The sequence below is a fragment of the Mustela erminea genome, chromosome 15 (genome assembly GCF_009829155.1).
Source record: "Mustela erminea isolate mMusErm1 chromosome 15, mMusErm1.Pri, whole genome shotgun sequence".
Taxonomy (NCBI): Eukaryota; Metazoa; Chordata; class Mammalia; order Carnivora; family Mustelidae; genus Mustela; species Mustela erminea.
Window position 1 is genome coordinate 69,739,197 of NC_045628.1, and position 25,177 is coordinate 69,764,373.

The 25,177-nt window shown below is 37.3% G+C and overlaps 1 protein-coding gene across 9 annotated transcripts in view; it reads right to left on the reverse strand.

Annotated features, from left to right (window-relative positions):
• The window catches only part of NBEA (neurobeachin), a 678,194-nt gene that overhangs the window by 48,983 nt on the left and 604,034 nt on the right, over nucleotides 1–25,177 (reverse strand). For all 9 annotated transcript variants that reach the window (XM_032314437.1, XM_032314438.1, XM_032314436.1 and 6 more), the window contains 2 exons: nucleotides 18,706–18,825; nucleotides 6,773–6,925 (listed from right to left, as the gene is read on the reverse strand). In XM_032314437.1, coding sequence (XP_032170328.1) covers nucleotides 6,773–6,925; nucleotides 18,706–18,825 — 273 coding nt within the window. The remainder of the gene's footprint in view (nucleotides 1–6,772; nucleotides 6,926–18,705; nucleotides 18,826–25,177) is intronic.

The following is a 25,177-nucleotide window of genomic DNA, read 5'->3' on the forward strand; positions in this document are numbered from 1 at the left end:
AATCCCATGGTATTCGTCTGACTGACTTATGTTGCTTAGCATTATATTAGCATTATACCCTCTAGCTTCATCCACGTTGTTGCAAATGGCAAGATTTCATTCTTTTTTGATGGCTGAGTAATATTCATTGATTAACTTCTTACTAACTTCACTGCTACCACCCTGGTCCAAGCCAACATCATCTCTCATAAAATCTGCTATCAGATATGCCTGATTCTACCCTGTGCCTCAACAGTTCATAACTACACTGTAGCCAGAAGGATCCTTTCAAAATGAAGTAGGATCATGCTTCTGCTGCAACACTGCGATGACTCTCTATTTCACTCAGAGTAAAAATGCAAAGAGTTTAAGATGGCCTTCGAGGCCTTCTGTGATCTGGCCTCATTGCTGTTCAGTATTCTATTAGGTGCCCCCTGCTCACTCCACCCCAGCTCCCTGCCTTGCTTGGGAAGCACATCCCTGCCACAGGACCTTTGCTCCAGATGGCCCTTCTGCCTGCAATCGTCTCTCCCCAAGACAGTCACTTGGTCCACTCTCTCACCTCCTTCCAGTCTCACCTCCTTCCAGTCTTTAATGCAAATCTCACTTCCACAGTGAGGGGATCCTGGCCACCTACTCTTGTATTCCTGGCCCCCTTAACCTTCCACTACTTCTTTTTTTCCATAGTATTGATTAATTTCTAATATACTATGTATTTTACTCATTTATTATTTTATTGTCTGTTTGATCAAAAGTAAGCTCTATGAGGGCAGGGATCTTTGTATGTTTCACCCATCTACTCCAAACACATGAAACAGCACGTGAAACACTCAATAATTACCTGTTGAATGAATGGATTAGAGCACCTATCAGTGTTTGCTGGCACTGATGTGTACTTGTCAATGTTCCTACTAGAGTGTGAGCTCCTGAGGGCCATTCACTGTGTTGCTCATGCTTGGGTTTTCAGAGCCCCGAGCAGTGTGAACTGTGTACCAGGCCCTTCATGATTGGGATAAAAGAAGGAATTTCTCTACTTGAGTTTTCTTTCAAGTGGAATCCACGTTCAAGTCTTCTTTTGTGTCTTCCATAATGCCTTCCTCAGAGCTGGTTCAAAGATTTGTGGAATAAATAAATCCCCAGTTTTAGAGATAAGGAGTACCCTGAAGCTCCACTATATTAAGGGGGTCTTAATATAGTGCGTCCAAGAAGTCGCAGCTGGCCCGTGGCAGAGCAGGCACATAAGCACAAGAACTCTGTTTCAGGAATTTGAGTTTGCCGCAGAACACTTCCACAAATTCTCATTTCCTGAAAATCCTTTTCAGTATAAAGATATAATTCTTTTAGTATAAAGATATAATTCTTTTAGTATAAAGATATACCCCAAATGCAAATTGTTACCTATCGAAAAGAGACTTTTTCTTTAAAATACAAAAATCATATAAAGGATGTGATATAGCAAAAACAAAACCACATTCGGTTCTGCTTTCTCTGCCTCAGTGCCCTGTGCTCTGCTCTGCAGATGGAGACTGTTCTACATTTGGTCCAGGAGCACCAGGGATCTGCTGGGCTGAGGGCCGGATGAGATTATCAGAGCACATCCGTGAAAGGCCTTTTTCTAAAACAAATTTTAAAAAAGGGCAGATTATGATTGATGAACCCAGCATTAGGGTAATGTTATCAGAGATACTTTCTCTTTCTGTCCTTTGTGGAGAGGTCAGATTATAATCACGTTAGAACCGAACACAGTGCTTTATTAATGTTTCATGAGTGAGTCGGCTGTAATCAGCCTAGCCGGGTGTGGGTAAATTAAACCAATTTTTGATGTATGAACTCAGTGCACTTAGAATTTATTGAAATGTGTACCCAACGTGTCCATATCACTTTTCCTGTTTTTCTAATGAGATCAAATTTTGGATTTCACCGTTCTTCAGTAAAACACAGTCCTTGTCCCTGTATTTACAAAGTATAAACAACTGTAATTAATTATATATACTATTTCTCATAACCAGAAAACCAATTAAGCAAAAAAAGTACATCCTTAAAAACCAAAGTACTGTCTCATTTTTAAAAATAAGAGAAGGAAATTAAGTTGTATACATACGCAAGTTTCCACAAAATACATCAAATACCTTTTCGGTTGCTGCCATAAGATAATAAAACTGATTTATCATCAGTGATATCATCCCTTTTTATAGTATTACTTTCGTCTTCTTTGCTTGAATTTCTTAATGACAGCTTGAAAGAAGAAGGAGGGAATGCTCATGGATATAGAATACTAATCCATACAAAGAGATGAATTTTTTTTACCACTGTGAATGTCATTTCTTTGGGATATATGACATTTTCATTTTATACTTTAGGCTCATTACAAAGAACCCCTTCAAGTAACTGAAGATAATCCCAGCCCAAATTATACATATACTAGAGTACATTTTCTCTAAACCCATTTCCTAAGAACTAAATCCTATATGAGCTACCCAGCTGGGACAAAGTTAGAAACTTTCAATGTTATAAAACAATTTGAAAACAATTTGCATTCATGGAATTTGTGGAAAATTTAAACCCTTCTGCACCTATATCTGTTACTCAGGCTTTGTATATTAGAGAAATAATCATCAAATAATGATTCCTTCAGTAGAAAAAAACAGAGAGAGAGGCACATGATTGATTAAGTTTCCTAGTGTTGACACAGGGGTCTTGACATGAATTCTGCATGACATCAGCGTGATCATTTCCCATCAGAATGACCCGAAAACTGACCAGAAGTTGGAGCAAAAGGTCCTGTGAAGGACAACTGTGGGCTATGGAAAGCAGCGCAGGGGACACTGAGGGAAGACGGCAGCTGCGGAGACACACAGCTACTCTTCAGAAGACGGCCTCTGAGAGCGTGGCTCCCTAGCCCTGTTCTCAGGGGCAGCACCTCCCATTGCCCCTTCGCCGGAATTCTGACGCAACCAAGAATGGCAGCTATAGATGCAGAGCCTTGTTTATACCAAGGCAGCCTTCCCTTCCCATTCTGCTGGGACCCTTCAAGGAAAACCCAGGCAAAGATGACAGGAAGAATAAATACCTCTCAAGCCACCCAGTCTGTGCTACAGGCACTGCCTACATATGGTCGATTTAACCTGGCCGTGCACCCCGTTGCTGCAGAGAAGCAAGATGGCGGCACTTTGATTTTTTTTCCAGTAGGCAGAATTTTGTGTAAAGCCTTTCATTCCATGGAGTAGAGATTTAGTTAAAGTCTTCACTGACTCATGAATGCCGATGAGATAACAGGAATTTGGTTTAAGATAGAGAAAACCCCCATGCCTTGCTTCTTTAATTTCTTCACAAAAACAAGTTGGAAATTGTTATTATAATAAAAATGTAACACATAATATGTAATATGTATATAATTATACATGTAATATATAAATAAGAATATGTTATATGTCAATTACACCTCAATTAAAAAAAGAACTACAAATAAGTACAATGCATTTCTGAAAATGTTTTATGGTATTTTCTGAAAAGCACAAGTATTTATGTCTCATATTTCGGTCAGTTATAAAATTTACTTCTTTTGAATATGTGAGAGAAGATCTTTGAGGACAGTTAATTCATCATATCGTATGCAATCTTTAAGTTCCTAGTACACTATATGTACTTGGCTTAACAACACACTTGACTTGATAAATCCGTATTTGCAGTGACAGTAAATAGTGAGATTTATTTATTTTTTTTATAAAGATTTTATTTATTTGACAGACAGAGATCACAAGTAGGCAGAGAGGCAGGCAGAGAGGAGGAAGCAGGCTCCCTGCCAAGCAGAGAGCCTGATGCGGGGCTCAATCCCAGGACTCTGGGATCATGACCTGAGCCGAAGGCAGAGGCTTTAACCCATGGAGCCACCCAGGCGCCCCGTGAGATTTATTTTAAAGAAGCACTGCATTTTGTCTTAAAGTTTGCTCAGCAGCACTTGCGCTGATAGAAAGACAAGATACAGGAGGTATATAAACAGAAGTCAGGTAATTATCAGTCACGTGATAGTAACTGGTAAGGTTAGTATCAGGAGTAAGTTATTTCTTGTATTTTATTTACATGCAATAGAGGTACTCTGGGCAACTACAGATATAAGTTATTACTGAAAAGTATTCATGGATCTAGATAGATGAAGCCTTATGATTTTTCTGCAAATTTAGTCAAGTGTATATGGTCTTTTTTATTTAGTTTATATGAATACTAATTACCTGATGGCTTCTTATCCATAATAATTATCTTTCCCTATATTCACAAAGTTCTGTATTTGATGCTGTCTTGGGGATTTGCTTTTAGAAGCACAACAGCCTTTTCTTTTTCAATTAGGCATACTATTAATAAAATTATTAATTCTGGGGGCACATGAACTTCTTTCACTAATGAGGAACACAAAGGTTGTATCTATAATGAATCACTACTTAATGTTTTATTAATATATATGTAAAAATGTTCTGGCATCTAAAAAGCACATGAAGAGACACTCAATATCACTAGTCACTAGAAAAAAGGAAATTAAACTATAATGAGATTTTAATTCATATCCGCTAGAATGGTTATAATAATAAAAAAAAAACAGGCAATGACAAGTGTTGGTGACGATACAGGGGAGGTGAAAGAGTCACCCTTAGTAGGAATGTAAGATGGTACAATCACTTTGCAAAATATGTAATTTTTTAAAAAGTTAAACATAAATTTACCATGACTCAATAATTCTACTGTAGGTATATACCCCAAAACAATGAAAACCTATGTCCACATTGAGATTGGTATGTGAATGTTCATAACGGCATTATTTGTAACGGCCAAAAAGTGGAAACCCACGTGTTCAACAACTGATGAATGGTCAACAAAACAATGGCCTCTCCATCCATGGGCTACCATTACAAAAAAGAGCCAACTACGGATATGTGCTACAACATGGATTAATCTCAGAAACTATGCTAAGTAAAAGAAGTCAAACACAGAAGAACACATATCATATAGTTCTAGTTCTATAAAATGTCCAGAAAAGGCAAGCCTATGGAGAGAGAAAGTTGACTAGTGGTTGCCTGGGCTGGAGGTAGGCATGGGGAGTGACTTCAAATAGGCATATGATCTTTCTGGAATGACAGAAATTTTCTAAAATTAGACTGTGGTGATGGTCACACAACTCTGTAAATTAACTAAAAGTTATTAAATTGTACATCGAAAGAAAATGAATTTTATGGTAATGATTTAAAAAAATTTATAAGGTGGGGCACCTGGGTGGCTCAGTGGGTTAAAGCCTCTGCCTTTGGCTCAGGTCATGATCCCAGGGTCCTGGGATCAAGCCCCACATCGAGCTCTCTGCCTGGCAGGGAGCCTGCTTCCTCCTCTCTCTCTGCCTGCCTCTCTGCTTACTTGTGATCTCTGTCTATCAAATAAATAAATACAATTTAAAAAAATTTATAAGGTATCTATTCATATTTTATAGATGAGAAATGTGAGGACCAGAGATGCTCCACAATCTACCCAGAGCAATGAAGCTAGTAAAGGGCATTGTGGTAATGGTTGTATAATTCTGTGAATAAATGAAAACCCTTTTATTTATTTATTTTTTACTTTATATGGGTGAACTGTATGGTGAATTATATCTGTGTGACATATGTGAATTCTGTAAGTCTTACCAAAAAAATGGACTAAGGAATATGTGAACTCCATTGTAAATATGGACTTTATTTGGATTCTGATTCAAATAAATTGGGTGTAAAAACAAAGTAAAATATATTTACAGGACAGTTGGAAAAAATTGGGAGTGAGTGAACAGATTTATTTTGAGTCACTGACTTTCTTAATTCCTCAATTTACTAAGAATAATAGTATACTAAGGAGGTTGTTTGGCAAAGTGGTTCATTTCCATATACCATAACAACACTGAGATTAAAATCTTCTGAAATATGGATAAAATATATCAAAATCTATAAAATACCCACATGCAAACATTCTATTTACACATTTTTTTTACCTGAACACCTAGATATCTGCCAGATATCTGTCACACAGATTTAAAAAGTAATGACATTTTTCAATTTAAGAATGTTTACTAGATGGGTGTTCTCTTAAGGACAAGTATATTATATATATATATTTTTTCTTTTTAAGAGAGAGAGAGAATGTGTGTGTGTATGTGTGTGCGTGCACGTGCACGTGAGTGGGGGGCTGTGGGGCGGAAGGAGAGGGAGAGAGAGAATCTTAAGCAAGCTCCATACCAAGCACGGAGTCCCGCAAGAGCCTCAATCTCAGGACCCTGAGATCATGACTTGGGCTGAAATCAAGAATTGGATCCTGAACCAACTGAGCCACACAGGTGCCCCACGAGGATATTTGAAGGTATGTTTCACAGCTTATGATTTCCTGCATGCAAATATGTTCTAAATGTAAATTATTTAGTTTTGAGTATTTTATGAGTAAAAAAGAGTCCAGATTTAGCTGGTAGACAAAAATAAGAAGTGGACATTTATATCAAGCATTTTAGAATATCTTCTCTTAGTCAACAGATGCTCATCTGACTGTCTTCTCCTAAGGGAGCAAATATAACTGAATTACCATTCCTTTATTAGTCTTCATGAAAGGAAAATCCACTCCACAATAAAGAACAATGTCAAAAGACAATAGTAAAATGCTTGCCTTCTTTTTTCTTAAAATTTTAACCTTGTATTTATAGATGTTAAATGGCAATTTGTTAATAGAAACAAAAGAGAACAACAATGTTTTTACTTCTTGATGACCACTCAAAGCTTAATAAAATCTCTCTTACCATCCTGTTGATCCGTACAAAGTCTTCAGGTTTTTTTGCCCAAGGAGGAAGACCAACATCATTTACTACAACTTCATCTTCTCTGACTCCGAGATTGTATCCATTACTGTTGACAAACATCTCCGGTAGATAATAGAACTCTGGAATTAGTTCCTGCCAGGAATAAAAATGTGGCACGTTAAACCACTTTAAAAAAGAGTTGAAGTAAAGTATTATAACTTGTTAACTATGAACTGGATTAAATACTTTCTTTACTAAAATTCAATATTTTATTACCTAATTCTATTCTTCATTTGATTTTCTTTACATAAGAGGAAGAGAAGGAAGAGAGGAGAAGGAAAGAGAAAACAAATATTTTTCTTGAACATTTTATTTGATAATTTATGTTTATAAGACTTTCAATCTTATCTTGCCAGAACTGGTTAAGAGAAATGGGTTACAGGACCCGCAGTAGTTCACAATATCATTCTTTTTTTTTTTTTTTAAAGATTTTATTTATTTATTTGACAGACAGAGATCACAAGTAGGCAGAGACGCAGGCAGAGAGAGAGAGGGAAGCAGGCTTCCTGCAGAGCAGAGAGCCCGATGCGGGGCTCGATCCCAGGACCCTGAGATCATGACCCGAGCCGAAGGCAGCAGACCAAACCACTGAGCCACCCAGGCGCCCCTTCACAATATCATTCTTAAACAAATACGTAAAGCTATACCTACAAGACTATGCCACTCACCAAACTTTTCTGAATATTATTAAGGAAATATCCAATTAAAAAAAAGTTGCTGCCAGTATTGGTTAGAAATAATGTCATACCTTTTACTTTTATTTTTGATCACAAGGGCAATTACAATACATGATTTTTATAAAAAGATTCATAGTTTTATTTCATAATTTGCCAAAATTACTTTTGTACCTATCAGTAAACACAATGAAGAGATGATATACAGTGTGAGAGTAATTTCTAAATATGTAGCACAGCACCTGAATGGTATTGGTTTTTAATAAACTGGATGCAAAGACAACTTGTGTTACTTGGATATAGAGATGGTATAAACAACTTGAATCAAGGCAAAGTTCTGTTTGACGCACAATGTCTAACATGAGGCTTATGCTTCTTTGGAATAAATCTGGTATAGAAATGAGCTATTTTTATGACCTTTTTTGTTGTCCCCCCTTTCCTTTTAAAGCAACTGGAAGAAAATGAAAACAAAAACCACTATAGTTTTTATGTATACCATCTATACAATAATTAAAAAAACCCAACAACAATCTTCTCAAATAGCAAGATGAGGGTTAAATTAACTTTAAATTATATTGTGAAAAGCATAAGATCATTTATTTGTGTCATGATCAATGTGGATAATGCAATGCCTGAAATTCAACTCTCGCTTGGGTCTTCTTGAGAAATTCACAGAAAAATTAGAAAAAACAAAAAACAAAGAACAAAAAACACCACCAAACACTGATGTCTTCAAATAAATCAAATTATTAACTTTCAAAGAAAAGCATACACAAAACCTTTCTCTTTATGGGTTCTCCTGCTAAAACCAACATTTGTCCATGATAGCATAAGTGGGTGTTTATCTTTCTAATATTCTGTGAGAATTTGATAATTATCCATTCTGATGATGATAAATGTGAACCATAAAAAAAAAATAATAAAGTTTGAGTACAGGGCACTGTGACAGGTATGAAGAAAGAAGAACAAACAAGAGATGGTTTTATTTCAAGGAATTTATAATCTTGTCCACAGGGTAAATGCATAAACAGATGGTTATACTACATAATAATAATAGCTTGAAAGAAGTATGAACCAAGAACAAGGGAACGCAGAGCAGAAGTCAGGGAACTTGGGGCAAGTCTGCAAAGACTTCACTGGAGACCAGATATTTGAATTCAACTATGCCTGAAGATAAAGGCGGGGGGAAGGGGCAAGGGGACCATCAGGGAGTATTACCAGGAAGTGGTAAGGACTGAGTATGAGTAGAGTATAGGATATACTGGGGGATAAAGGTCAAGATGGGGGAAATGGGCTGGTGAGAGTTATACGGAAGAGGTGATGAAAGAAGCTTCATGACAAGCTAAGCTGTTTGGATTTTAGATTTCTGGACAAATTTATTTTATACCAAGACTTTGAGTGTCAACATAAAGGATGGACCGGAGAGGAGAGACTGGGTGTCTATGTGTATGCAGGGAGAAGGGGAACCAGAAGCAGTAAGGGCACCGGGAGGGAAGGGGGAGAAGGGCAAGCGCAAGCGACAGTAATGGGACATGTCCTGGGACTTTACCAGGGAGGACAACCTGCGACAGAGGTGAGGACGGGTGTACAAAGAACAGAGGGAATTAGGTGGCTCACACTGTGTGATACTCATTCATTAACAACAAACTATGTGTAAGACATCGAGGCCATAAGAGAGTGTGGGAAAGGAGAATTATGGTGAGATTAACACAAACTCGTGTAAATTGTCAGTGACATGTGTGTAAAAGGGGAAAATGAGAAAGTGCTGAAAGAAAAACCAATAGGTAAACCAAAACCCTTATTTACAAATCATGATATAGTTTGGTGGGTGGGCAAGGCAGGAGCGAAAGACTGCTTCAGAAATATTCTATCAGCAGTGACTATAACGAGCTGATTTCTGGGCTGGGAAAGCGCAATGGTGTGTAGTATATTGCTTTGAAGGAGCAATTTGGTAAAGGCGTGTGTGATCACAGACTAGAAGGTAGAAGTAAAGCATCATTCCAGCTCTCATTGATCTGTATGCAATCAGAAGTACGTAACTGTTATGATGTGATGTTTCTGTTCCTCTAAAATTCAAATGTTGAGGGTGCCTGGGTGGCTCGGGTTGGTTAAGCCTCTGTCATCAGCTCAGGTCATGATCCCAGGGTCCTGGGATTGAGTCCTGCATCAGGTCCCCTGCTCAGGGGGGGGGGTCTGCTTCTTCCCCCTCCTCTGTCCTCCCTGCTTGCGATCTCTCTTTCAGTATCTCTCCCTCCCCCTCTCTCTGATAAACAAATAAAAAATAAAAAATTAATTCAATGTTAAAACTCTATCTTCTATGATGGTATTAGGAGGTGGAGTCATTGGAAGTTAATTAGAATTAGATGAGGTCATGAAGTTGGAGCCATCTCGAACGAGATTAGTGTCCTTACAGGAGGGAGCCCACTTCTGCCACGTGAGACACAGCTAGACAATGGCCGTCTGTGAACCAGGAAGCAGACGCTCACCAGACATTGAACCTGACCACGTGGGCAACCTTAGTTTTGGACCTCCAGTCTCTACAACTGTGGGAAATAAATTCTGTTGTTTAGAAGTTCCCTCATTTATGGTAAAATATAGATGCCTAAGCTGACCAAGACAATATTTATTCACTTATTATTTCAGTGCATTAAGGGAAAACTTATAATTTTCTTTTGATCTTACTCTCATGGTTTGGGAAAGCATGAACAATTACTAAAAGATGTAGAGAAAGGTAAAGAATATCACTGTTTGCCCATTACCCATTCTTTATGTGACACAGCACGACAACAGCATTCCAAATGGTCCAGAAGGTGGGAAAGAATGTAAGCTCACAGAGTCGCTCTTTGTGGAGTGTGATTTATATGTCGAAGGCTAACAGGAGTCAGGGATTTCCCTTCCTGCCGTTTATCAGTTATTTGTGTTCATGTCCCATCTCTAGAACTAGACTGTCTAAGCTTCCTGGAGGGCACACAGAGAGATATAGCCACAAGGATAAAGCAATATAGATTTATTTTTTATTTAAACAGCCCAAAGAGTCTTAATTTATCTTTGACTATCTTGGTGCTTTATAATGTTTTCTAAATATATTATTTTCCATTCTTCCCTATGGCAAAGGGTCACATAAACTATATGGTTATTATTAACCTACTTACCACCATAATACTATTTTCCTAAATGTCATTAAATTAGAATCAGAAAGGCAACAAAGCCCTAGGATTCTACATTAATACCGATTTGGGTAAAAGCAGATTTTCAAGCCTGATTTTGTGAGGCTTATATTTTGTTGAACCCTCATAGCTCTTGGTGTTATAATTTGTATGCAGCAGGTGCTCATTAAATATTAAGTTATTGATGATATTAGGTAAAGTTATTTTAATATAACTAGAAATCCCTTGGGGCAATATGCAGATGGTTGGGAAAATGCCTCAAGATCGGAAAATAACCAATGAAGGACTTTATTAAATAAAAGAAAAAGGATGAACCCCATCATAAAATTTGTACCCTTTGAGGGGCAATTTTCGCAGTTAAAAAAAAATGTTATCTTGCTTATCCTAGTTAGGTATAAAAGGTTTAATAGTGTAAAAGAGTTCACTTTAAAATACAGAAAAAGTTGGTTTTAAAGTTGCTGAGAAAGTTGTACCCAAACTGCAGAAGTGGAAGAAGACCTACTTTTTTTCAATTCAAACTCTCTAGCATAAGAAGGGGCTAAAAGCTGGTGGCCACTAAGGAGGAAAAGGAAGGCTAAGGAAGGTCACGCCTGATGATTACCTAGAAAGGTACGAGGAAAAGTACGGAGTTCAGCAGGAGGGAACATTCTGGAAGGCTTTAATCAAGGCCAGTTACATGAAAAAGTAGCGTGACTAGGGCCTTCAGGATGATCCCTTGGTAAAGGCTGTGCTCTCTACTCCAGTCCGTCTGGGCAGCCAAACTACGCTCACTAATCAGGGTGTTGATTAAGATGCTGGAAAAAGCTCTTAGATGCCTGATGTTTGAAGGGCTGAAGAAATGCTTTCAGATTTCTAATAGAGGGAACAGTCACAAACAGACACATTTTTTAAGGCAAATATAAAGAAATTCCTGAAGTTCAGCTTAACTGCAAGGCCCCTAAAAACTTCAAAAGACCAGAACCATGTGGGACTAAAGCTGTCTGCACGCTGAATCCTGAGCTGGGGAAGTTTTTGTTTTGTTTTGTTTTTTTCTTTTTCTTTTTCTGAAGGGGAAGGAACCAGTAAAATCACACAGTCTAGGGAGAAGTTGTTAAAGCAGTAGAGTGGGTGTAAATTTTAATTTTAATGCCTCAGTTTATTTTAAATCTTTAAAAGATTAGAAGATCTTGTTTCAAATAGCATTTTAAAATTTAATGCTGGCATATAAATACAGGACATTAGGATATCATTTATATTCATATTTATATAATTTAAGAGATTTGCTTATTTAAAAAAAGAAAAACCTCATGAATAAGTGAGTTTCATCTGGGATATTTAACTGTGAAGTCCAAGAAGATGACAATTACTCTATCTGTGCTCTAAGACAAGGAATGAGCTGAAATGTTACCTCTGGTCATTCAATCTTAAAATAGTACATAGAATTTATTTGTATCTTTTTAAAAATTTTATGTTATTTTGCATTTTATGTTTTTATTTATTTAATTTATTATTTTTATTATTTGTATCTTATGCTATGTCTTGGCACTGCTGTAAAGTGCTTTATATGGATTTTCTTAGTCATCACGAAAATTTCATGAGGTAGGTATTCTCATTCTTCCCATTTTCTAGACATGAACACTGAGGCAGAGAGAACGTTAAGTAATTTGCTAATGACTACACTGGAAATAGGTGGTAAAGCCCCAAATCAAAACTGATTGCTTTAAATCCAGGGTCTCTGCTCTTATAGTTTCTCTTTTGCCTTCTGAAGAAGCGAGCCTATCATTCTGTATGACTTCATTCTGTTTTGATTTCCTGCATAGCAACTATAATATATAATAATATAATATTATATATTCAATATATTCATATTCAATATTCATATAATCAATAGTCAATATATTCTTATCCATGAAATATACTATATATATAATATGTTATATATATATATATATATATATAATATATATTAGGCTCCTGTGTCACACTATACTGGAAATCTCATGACAATAGAGATCATTGTTTTGCTCACTGGTTCACACCACTCACTAGCTAGCAATGGTGTCTAGTACAAAAGAGATGCTCAATACAAATGTTTGAGATACAAAAAAAAAAAAGAAGAAGAATCAATTACTGCTGTGTGTTTATCATCTCCTGAGTTTCAGGTATGAAATAGTAATAAAAACAATACTGAAGGCCACGGTTTCCAAGCTGTGTTAGATTAAGCAGAGGTCCTTCAGGTGAGCGGTTAGTTGAAGGTAAGAGGGAGGCAGTTTTGGGATGATCTCTTCTTCTACCAGGAAGAGCTATTTTACGTGCATCAGAATTAAATAGATATTAAACCTGGACTTCTTGCCAGCTTGGGCAAGATTTTTTTTTTAAATAAAGATTTATTTATTTATTTTAGAGTAAGAGAGATTCCATGGTGCTGCAAATCAAATGTGGCCACAGGGTAAAAGGCGTGGCTATAAACCCCTTTATAAGGGCTCAGCAAAATTTAAGGTGGTGGTTTGTACAACCACTCAGCCACACAAAGGGATTCTGAGAATCCTAAGGGCATCGTAAACAGCATCTTAACTCATAGTCAGAAACAGAGGGGATCCTAACAAAAGGATTTTTGGGTGCACGTTTTTTCTCATAATGAACTATAATTTGATACATAGAAAGTCCACAAAATTTTAAAGGAGGTTGAAAGATGCCTTGGCCCCAACTTTCGATGATCAGGAAGCATTTGGAGAAAGCCACTCAGCTGCAGACAAGGGCTATTTTTCATGGAGAGGAAAGCTGATCCAGAGGGCAAAGCCAAGGTCTCAGAGGACCTGACCCCAGAGTCCAGGAAACTGGCAACACGTGCCTGGCTGTAATTACCAAGAACCAGACGCTGCTCTGGACCTTCCACATCCCCTCCTTTGGAGTGGTCTGTTGAGGTTTACCGGGCTCACCACCCTATGCCGAGTGTACATGGGACCACTAGCTTGCCTTTCCAGGTTCCAGGTGTCCAAATTAGAAATTTCTGCACTGTATCTGTATCTGGACCTGATACAGACCATGAGATACTAGATTTTGACCCTGATACAGTAATGTGGCTAACAAGTTGAGTATATTTTGCATCTAAGAGGAACATGAATTGTGACCAGAGAAGGGGCTTTAGGAGACTATTTCCAAAGAGGGCCACCAACACCCCTCTAACCTCCATGTCCTATTGAAATGTGACTTTGCTGCTCAGCACACTGGGAGGCAGAGTTCATTGCTCCCCTTCCTTAATTTGGGCTGGTCCCGTGACTTGTTTTGACCAACAGAATGCTGTTTCTCTCAAGTTTAGGCATTCAGCAGCTTTGCAGTTTTTGTTTTGTTTTGTTTTGTTTTGTTTTAATCCTCTTATTAGCAAGCCACTGTGAAGAGAAGTGTGATTTTCTTAGAAAGACTATTCAGAGAGAGGGCCAGCCAGGCTCCGGCAGTTCCAACCATCCTTGCTGAAGCAAAGGATAAGTGAGTGAGGTCACCTTGAATCCTCCAGACCCAGACAGGCCCCCCCTCCAGGGGTCCCCAGGTGGATCAGAGTTGAGCTGTACCTGATGAACCTTACTCTGATTGCAGAATCCTAGGGAAAGAAACAGCTGTATTTTTTAAGCCCCTAGGGTTTGAGGTGGTTTGTTACACAGCAAAAAATGACTAAAGGAACACTTGATTGATCAGTGATTCCGAGCTAGTCCAAAGGGCTGGATGTGATGATATGGTCATGCAAAAGAATTAAAGCAGCATGCCAAGCAATGAAAAGGTACTACCAATAACTAAAGAGACCTTGGTGCTGGTTTTGGCTTCCTTCTTACCTATTGTGTGAACTTAGGCAGGCCACTTAATACCTGTGGATCTCCTTTACAAAACGAGAGCAACGATAGCTATCTCACAGGGCTGTTCTGAAGACTACCAAATAAATGACCAAAAAGCATGTTTAAAAACCATTGAGAACCACTCCGAAAACATGCATGCTCCTCTTGTAACTGGGAAGCACGCTCCTTCAGAAGGCACTTCAGAGACCAACTTGTCTACTTCATGTAAGAGCTCTCCTGCTTACTCTATTCCCACTGATAGATTTCTGTTAATTAGCTTCCCTTTAAGCAAACAGTCCAAGTAGTTTAAGGTTTCCTAAATGAAAAACAGTGCGGAAAGACACCAAATACTATCAAAGAAATGGCAAGATGAATATTATAACAGGCATTTTCTGTCCGTAAATGTGATTTCTGGTTTATTTTAACAGCTATACTAAAACCCTACGGTACAGTTAATAGTGTTATATACGTTCTGTCAATAATAAGAAAATATCCTCAAACACAATTTCTAATTTACAAGCTTATGACAAGTTCAAGCTGCTGAGAAATTGGACTTGAAAGTATGTCTTAGAGTGATAGAAGACCACTATTAACACTATCATAATTGTATACCTATTGCATCAAATCTGACATTTCAGTTTAATATATTTTGCTGAGAGAGCATACCATTTTATGGCTTCCTAGTGAAATCAAATCCAACCCAGACGTTTTCACTTTTCTAATATAATTCACTGCAAGGTTTTAAAGCTGCCATCTCTTTTCTTCCTTTTTTTCAAAAGATTGATGCCCTGGCATTCGTTAATTCCACAAGAGCTCATAATGGGTCAATGAGTCAGTGGCGAGCACCTCCATTAACTGTATTAATTTACACTATGTCACCTTAATGACATTTTGTCACAGCTACCTTTCCTGACATCTACATAGCTATTCAAAAGTAATATAACAACTTTTGAAGGCATTAAGGAATCATAGTGTGAGAACTCCAGTGAGTTGAATGTCATTGTTACGAAGACTACACTAGAGGAGAGAAATAAAAAAGAAAATAAAAATAAAGTAAAAAACTAACAAGTCTGACTTAACTCAGGGGACCTGGCTCCCGAAAGGTCACTTCACCAACACTCCATCTCTGCCCAGCTTGTATGCATTACCACAGGAAGAGACTGATGTTAATAAAGACAGACAGAATGAAACCAACCACTCCATTCTAGTTCTTTCTTATATGATTATCTAAGCTAGGAGATATTGCAGACGTACTTTTCTTCATAAATGGAAACTCATTTCCTTAAAATTATATCCAATGCTTTATTTAACAGCTTGGGGATAAGAAATCAAAAACTTGGGTTTTAACACATGGTTAGCAAAACTATTATTACTCTTGGTAACATATTCTTCCCTGCTAAATCAGGTATTATTTCAGACAGAAAAAATATCATGGGTTTTAATCAATACATTTAAATGTGAATTTAGAAAGTCTCAATTTACTACCAGTATTACCAAAAAACCTCTTTAACATTTCCTTAATGAGAACTCTCAAATTCTGATGCCATACATGGAAAGACAGACACATTTGGACACACAGACACACAGATACACACAAAATAGAGGAAAGAAGACTGAGAAACAATACTTGTAATGCAGTTTGATGCGATTTCAAAGATCTTTTTCAAATCAATAAGAAAAAGATATTTGACCCAACTGAAAAATGGGAAAAAATATGACTAAGTTTAGGGGTCAATTATTGAAATACGAAACATGAAAAATGCTCAACTTCAGTCACAATTAATGACATGCAAGCCCAAACAAAGACAACTCTATTTTCACTCACCAGATTAGCAAAAATTCCACTATTTATTATAATAATGATGAGGGGGGCGTGGGGAAGGAAGCATCTTCACACATGCTCTAGGGAGTGAATTATCATCTTTGGGAATAATGGTTTGGCAATATCTTTCCAAATTAAAAATGTATATAGCCATTTAGCCATTAATAGAAATTATCCTTTACACGTATACGCAAAGTTCATCAAGATCACATGCAAGGGTGTTTACTGCAGCCTTGTGTTGAACAGGAACAATCGCAGAGAAAGACAAACTACCCATAAATAGGAGATTGTTTACATAAATTATCGTGTATGCGTGCAGTGTGCAGCCTTGAAAAAGAACGGGTCTACATGGAAAGATATTCACGATATGTTATCATAAAATATGAAAGAGAACTGAAAATGGGGGAAAAAATCCCTGCAATGTCAAGCTGGGGAATGAGCTTCTTATGAACTAATTAAGTTCGGGGGTGGGGGAATAAGTCCTGTTTGTATTCGGCACAGCTGCTTGAGGATAAAAAATAAAAAACCTCCCATTTAGCGACAGCCACATTGGTCTTTGTCTTTGATGATGTGACCCCCCGGAACCAAAGGAACACAACTGGTAACAACACGCAAGCGTTTCTTGAAAGTACCAGAACAGGAAAACTCTGGGAGAAATCCTAGCAGTTGTAGAGGGAAAAGCCTGATAGGAATATTGATCATTGGAGACTGACCTGTACCTTGGTGAGTTATTTTTGGTGATGAGAAGCATCAATAAAGTTCTCAGTATAGAAAGTAAGGTGTAACGTTGTATCTACTCACATAAATTAGAATGATTAACTCTGATCTGTGTGTGGGTTTGTGTGGGTTTGTGAGGGTAGGTCTTTGAATTAAGCTGAAAAGCCCATTTTCTTTTTTGTGATGATGTCTGATAAGAGTGAGCAAGCATTTTCATTTGATATAATTTGGTACAATGTGGATACTGCTCTGAATTAAGATATGAATAACCTTAAATATGACAGGAAGCCTTAAAATATAGATAATAATATTTAATTCAAACACAAAATACTTATTAAGGGCTTTTTATGAACATTAGGCTAATTCTAGAAGCTTCTGGACTCCTCATTTTCTGTGTAAATTCTGAGTGTGTTACAAAAGAAAAAACAAGACTCTCTCCCTGATTTCACTGGAAAGGAGTTTAAATGACAGTTCGCGGATGCTTTAGAGTTTAGAGTTTAGAGTTCCTCAGCAAATTTATAAGGCTGCTGGGAGAAAACTGTATGCCTTCATAGTTTAGTATAGTAAGGATGCATGTTAAATTATCTTATTGTCAAAATATGAATATGTTATATGCACAAATTAATATTCATTTATGCAAACTTTGATAGTAATCGGACAAAATACATGAAGAAGCTACATGGATCAATTTTGTTTGTTTTCTGCTTTCAAAAAGAGCTGAACAAAGTTGTGTTCAATCAGTTTTCTTACACTTCAGTAACACTGTGATTGCCTTTAAAAATGTTTGCAATAGATAAACACAAATATGAAAATGATAATTTTGACTTTAATTCACTGCCTTTTGTTGGATTAAGACCCTAAATGGAGTAACTCCATAATATTTTTATATTTAACAATATGAATGGCAGTGACAGGGAAAAAACTGCCTTGAAGAAAGAGGCTTTAGGAACACGTATACGTGGTGCAATAACCTGATCAGATCAAGTATCAGAGAATAAAAGAGAAAAACGAGAGAACAAATGTATGTTACTGTTTTGAATAGAACCTTTTTTAAGAAACAAAAGCCCATATAAACGAATAACAAACATTAGTATTTAACAATAGTTAAATAGTACCAACTGTAAAATTACTCAGCGCTCTGGCTGTTCCTGGGTATTGTGTGTGTTTTGGTTTAATCTAATGTGTATTGTTGCATGGTATCCCCAGGCACAGTCAAGTAAAAGCTAAGGCCGTACAGAAAAGCCTACATTTTAAATGGGTCTTGTCATTAATGCTTTATTAATTGCCCCAGGCTACGTAAACCCAAAGCTGGGCAAGCTATAACAATATGACACATTAAGGTCAAATCCAATTCCTGCTGTGTTTTATGGAATGGGCCAAATATTGAGTTAACAGCAGGAAAGGCAATTTATGGCCTTTTCTTTCCATCTCCAGATTATTCGATCTAAATTAGATAGGAATTTTTTGAAATTATGAAAACACCTTAACTGAATAATATAAATGAATTCTGAATCGTTTTCTGTGATGCTCAAAATTATTTCCTCTAGTTTCCTTTTAGGTTAGATGTACCACATGCTTTTAAAATACAATGGAACAAAACTGTCTTATACATATAATTAAATTTTTAAAAATCAAGATTTCTGCATATTTTGAAATTAAATTACTATTATTGAATCAAAGAACCCACCTTTACATCAGAAGTATCTCTCTGACTAGTTCTCCAAGATCTTGCAACCGACGAGAAGGTTCGATCTGGATGGTCAAACTTTCCATCATTTGCATTGAGGAAGAAGGTTGTGAAAGGTTCCTAAGAGAAAAGAGGAAGAAGAATCAGGAATTTGACCCTCCTGAAGGCAGTTGCCTTGTTCCACTGAAAATATGATGGTCTTTGAAACCCCTGTGAGGTAGAAACAGTGCAGGGTCCTGGAAAGATGCCTATGTTGAGGAGTCAGGGGGTGACTGACTGGGCCTGACTGGGCTACTGAGGGCCATTTTGCTTCTTGGGCTTTCATCTTCTGATCGGTAAGATGATGGCATTCTAGTGCTCTAATGATTTAATGATGAATGATTTTGAATTATTATCAGTTTGTAAGTCAGATGTTCTTTCTCATAACTAAGGCCATACGTAACGTATTAATACCGCCGAAGAATATCACTCTGGCACTGATCACTGCACTGTGGAATTGGGTAGGGAGGGAATGGCCATCTTCTATTACCTATGAAAATCTATTAAAAGTACATGTACCACATCATGGTCTGATGATCTTTTTAAAATGCAAAGTTCTGTTGAAAATCTTTCAGTAGCTCTTCAGAGCTCTTCAGAGAAATTCTAAATCACTCAACTTGTCTTAAAAGATCCTGAATGATCTGGAAACTTACCTGTCACCTTCCCTTCTCCACATTCGCAGGTCGTGACACACTGCTCTCACTTTCTGTCCTTTGTAGGGGATGTTCCCTCTGCCTGGTACCAATTTATCCCTTCCCTTCACCATCCTTGCTTGGCTAAGTGCTTGCTATCCTTTATGCCCCAGCCAAGATGTCACTTTTCTCCTGAAAGATTTTCCTTGATTTGCCAAGCTCTCCAGTATGCTCACATACAACCTATATTTTCTAAATACGTCACTAGAACACTTGTCACACTGTTTTGTAAGTGATTTGTAACTTGTCTATCTCTCCCCAGCCCCCACAGAAGCCTGTCATGCTCACTGTTTTATCTCCAACACTTAGAACAATACTTGGTACACAGAAGTTGCTCCATGTATAATTTGGTGAAGAAATGAATGAAATAAAGTGAAGTGCACATAATAAGACTAGATAACTCTAGTCCTTTCGGTACTCTGTCACTGTCACCTCATAGAAACACAGTATCTGCCACCCAGTACATGCCCATAGCAGGAAACCTAAGAATGACTATCACATGGTTCTAATGCACTTAGTTTTAATGCTTTCTGTATACTTTTTATGTTGGGGGAGAGACATTATTTCTGATGCCATTAAGTTCACTTCTGAATAACATTTATTCTTACCAAGGATCTCTTACTTAACTACAAGTATAACACAGATAAATATCTATATTCTTTTCCATGGTTTCATTCTTTCTTAAGTCTAGGATGAATGACATGTCATCCCCTAGGTTCAATAATGCTAAGACGTCTACATGATGTTTTCCTGAACAGTTACATTTCTTCAGTATATAATCCCCATTATTCTTTTATACCTATAAAACATTACTGGGCCCCTTCAAACTTTTCTTGTTGTCATTGGCTGTAAGGGCCAGCTGCCGGCCAACAGGCACAACCATTCATCTTCTTCAGTCTCTTCCTGAAATTTAGTGTGGCTGGACATCATCAGTGTTAAAAGTTGGTAATAGATCACCGATTTTTTATGTTCACTATCAGATGACAGTAAGGTGTGATTAAAGAGATAGGATGAAGAATGATATAACAATATATTGAGAAGGTCTGTATTACTGATTCTCCTGAAAATCAGATCTGCATCCAGGAAGCCCATATTGCTGTCTATGATTTTAAGTGATATGAAAGACAAATAGATGTCACTGAAATTAAGTTAGGAAGAAAAATCTTATGAGATGTCCTTCACTAATCAATTTGCTTTGCAGATTTTTTAGCTAACTAATAAACATTACGTAATTAATGCGGCATATCATGGCACAAAGTTCAAGTGGGGGTAAAAACCATGGTAGAAGTAGCAAATGGCAAACTGAATGAAATATGACAGATGTAAGTTGGAATCTTGGTGGAACAAACCATTAACCTCTTTTAGGCAAGTTATTTAACCTTAAGTTTCGTGTTAAGTAACTGCTTCAGGTCCTTCATCTATGTTAATTGGGAAGGACAACACCTAGGGGATAATTATGGGCATTATAGACAATTAAATAATATTGAGAAAGCTTGAAGTGTCTCACCTGACACAGTTATAAAAATGACTACAGGTTTATGTACTGTGTCGAGTCCCCACTGCTGGGCTGGGCTTCACGCCAGACTGACAACCTGGCCAGACGCGTGCTGCCTTAGGTCCTATCCATGTCTGTATCCTTAGCACCAAGTACCTGGCTTGGCTCATAGTCAGTGTTCAATAAAGGTTTCTCGAATGCACCTCAACATACAATTACTGTTGGGAGATTAGGTATGCCTGGGTAAGAGTAAGATAGTTTTTGTCAGTTTTTAACTACTTGTTTGACCAAAACGATATAACTTCAGAATCCACTTCTTCATTGCTCTAGGATGCCGATGTTGGGTGTGGGTTTTTTTTTTTCTCTTTCTCTCTGCAGGTGTAGCCAGAGATTAATTTAGAAGGATGGCACTTGTCTCTACAATTTTTAACCTATTATACAGATGTGAGTGAAGACCCATTTATACATGCAAAGCCTTACTTTTTTTTTTTTTTATCATCAGCCAGTAAAAGCTGATCTACCTCTATCCTGACCTAAATTATAAAATCCTTCCTGGTTTTCAACCTTAACAGAGGCATGCCCAAAATAGCACAGGTGTGCATAGTACAAAGAAATCTGAAATTAAAGAATTATTTTCCTTTTGGTCATCAAGTTTATGAAACTGGTGGCATCCAAAGGTGGAGAAGATGAAAGAATTCTACATTTCACAGTTTTAAGTAGCTTTTAAAAAGATCTGATTAACAACTGTTTTAGGGTCACATACTACATTACTGACATAGATTCTCATTATTCCTGAAGGCCTCCAGCTGCGACAGTGGTAGAATACGAATGGAAATTGATAACCTATTTGTTTCTAAGTGAGTATTGATCTTTCAAGCTCTGATTACCGTAGAGATTACCTTTTTCCATGTGTCTCCTTATTACCTTCAAGGCACAGTGGAAGGCTTTTCTTTTTTCATTTGACTCACGCCTCACTAACAGAGACGATTAAGTGCTATATTATGCTTAAGAAACTTCTGTATTTTTTTACTTAACATATGCTGATTGAACTATTTTCTGTGTGTACATTAGCATATTAGATAATTTATCATTCTACCAGAAAAGCTTTTGGTTTGCAAGATGTACAAATGAAAAAAAATTAAACAGAAATTTCAGAAATTAAAATGTGGGCATTTGTTGCATTTTACGAGCTTCCTGTTAGGTTCTTCATATGAATGGCTGATGGACCTCCTCCTTCTAATTCCATCTACCCTAAGGTCACTTCGTATCTTCCGACCCTGTCTTAGTACTAGAAAACCCAACCAACCAGGCCTGCACTGGGTAGTTGTATCTGTCCTACTGCATTCTATCAGAACCTTATCCCCTGTGAGGACACTAACAACTTTTTTGGCCTTTCTTTTTTTTTTTTTTAAGATTTTATTTATTTATTTGACAGGCAGAGATCACAAGTAGGCTGAGAGGCAGGCAGAGAGAGAGAGGAGGAAGCAGGCTCCCTGCTGAGCAGAGAGCCCGATACGGGGCTTGATCCCAGGACCCTGGGATCATGACCTGAGCTGAAGGCAGAGGCTTTAACCCACTGAGCCACTCAGGCGCCCCCTTTTTTGGCCTTTCAATGATGACAGACCCATGAACTCTGTCTTGGGCAATCTAACCTTCTTCCCTGCCCCTCTTCTCTTCACTCAATTCCTCTATTCTTCTGTCTTCTGTATTTGCAGAGTAATCTCATAAGAATCTTTTAAGTCCCTCTCTGCTATGCTTTTCTTCTTTGCCTTCCTTTATTGGCGGGGGGGGGGGGGGGGGGGAAAGGCAGTGCCTGGAACACAATTCTACCAAAGAAAAATGTGTATCTTGGAGTGACATGAAGCATAATAAAGATCAAAGGGAAGGGAACGAAGAAGACTGGGCACATTTTCTGTGCTCAGCCCTGTATTACTTCATTTAACTCATCCTTGTGATTATCCTTCAGAGTAGGTATAATTACTTCTGTTTAACATATGAGAAAGTTCAGGGTCATATTCTAGGGAATGGAGGAGCTATTATTTGTACTGTGCATTCCTAATCCAGAAATGTGTTTTCTCCCATTCCTTTTGAAGGAATCCAGAAGTATCTTTTAGAATCTTCAAAAAGTCTCTTTTAATTGACCTACATACCTATTTTAAACCAGGCTTTTGGTTAAAAATTCCTTATCTGTTGGAGATTCTTCAAGAAATTAGGAATAGAATTACTATATAACCCCGCTCTTCCATTTCTGGGTATTTATCCAAGGAATACAAGGAGACTCCTTTGAAAAGATACATGTACCTCTATGTTCATTGTGTCATTATTTACAATAACCAAGATATGGAAACAACTTAAGTGTCCATTGATAGGTGAATGGATAAAGAAGCTGTGGTGAATTTATACAGAGCACTACTACTCAGCTATGAAAAAGGATGAAACTGTCCCATTTGAAATAGTATGGATGGGCCCTAAGTGTATTACATGCTAAGCAAAATAAATCAGATAGAGAAAGACAATATTGCATGATTTCACTCATGTGGAATCTAAAACACACACACACACACACACACACACACACACACACACACACAACCATAAATGAAAAGGGTAAAACAAAACAAATTCATAGATACAAGGAACAGACTCTAGTGGTTCTGAGGGGAAGAGCTTCGGGCAGTGGTTGAAGTGGGTGAAGAGGGTCAGCTGTGTGGCAATGAATGGTAACTAGACTGCGGGTGGTGATCATTTTGCAGCAAACACAGATGTCAAATTATAAAGAAAGATGAAACTTGTATAATACCTGAAACTTATATAATAATTAAAAAATAATAAAAAACCAGAATTCCTCATCTTTAAGTAAATCTGCATTGTCCGTAAGCATCAGTATTCAAGATAAACATGACAACCCTATTTTATTCAGGAGCATTATCTTTGGGCTTTAATTACAATACCTGCGGAAGTGTTTCTACTATTTTTTTCACTACAAATACATATTTTTAAAGATTCAGACTCTTGGGTAGGCTTTCCAAAAAACCCATAATTTATTTTTAAAAGTCTCAAATTCCACAACTGATTTATAAATGAACTTTTGTTGCACAACCTATTTAACCTCCTTAAAGATTATGATTAAATGTCTGACAAATGAGTTTGGAATAGTTCGGTGGAAGACAGTGTATTTGGGAGGTGAACAGGTCGCTGAGGGATGTAGAGGTCAGAGGGTGAGATTTAGTTACTTCTGTGGGTCTGTTACATGCTATATATTCAGGGTAAGAGTTAAAGTAAAAACATTCCAAGTAAAATGTGCCCTTTATACCAGTTAATATCTGAAGAAACCCCAAACTCCACTCTAATATTTCATTCATCATTTGCCCAATGGCAGCTACCAAGGAATCAGCCTTTTCAGAATCTTGTAATTCAGATGAGTATTTCACTGGTAGTTTGTCTAAAATAATATTTTTAATTAAAAGAAATGAGTTATGTAGTTGATTAACATTTTAAAACAGTTATTATCATTGTTGGTACTATACATATTGAGTAAAACTAATAGAGAGTTTAATGACTTTGGGTGCAAAAGGCTTGAAAGTTAAAAGGGCAAATACTTACTTACTCTGTATTTTGTTTTTATGAACAAATTCTAAGTGACATGAATTCTAATGTATTTTCTACTTCATAAACTCCATGGGATGGGAGTGAGGAAATCACAATTCCCTGGGCCATTAGGCTAAACACTTAGTAAGCTATTAGAATGGGATACTTTTATTTATAACAGCAGGACACAAGATGTGTTGGCCAAATGAATCCCCATAAAAGCAATCCTATAGATCTGTTCTAATACAGTAGCCACTTGCCACTGTGACTATTGAGTACCTGAAGTATGGCTCCTTCGAACCAAATGTGCTATAAATATAAAAATACATTCTGGATTTCAAAGACTTAGAACCAAAAAAGAGTAGAATATATCTTCAAAAATTTTTATATCGGTTATGTGTTAAAAGTATAACATTCTGGGGTGCCTGGGTGGCTCAGTGGGTTAAAGCCTCTGCCTTCGGCTCAGGTCATGATCCCAGGGTCGTGGGATCGAGCCCTGTGTCGGGGCTCTCTGCTCAGCAGGGAGCCTGCTTCCCTTCCTCTCTCTCTGCCTGCCTCTGCCTACTTGTGATCTCTGTCTTTCAAATAAATAAAGAAAATCTTTAAAAAAAAAGTATAACATTCTGAATATACTGGGTTAACAAATACATGTATTAAT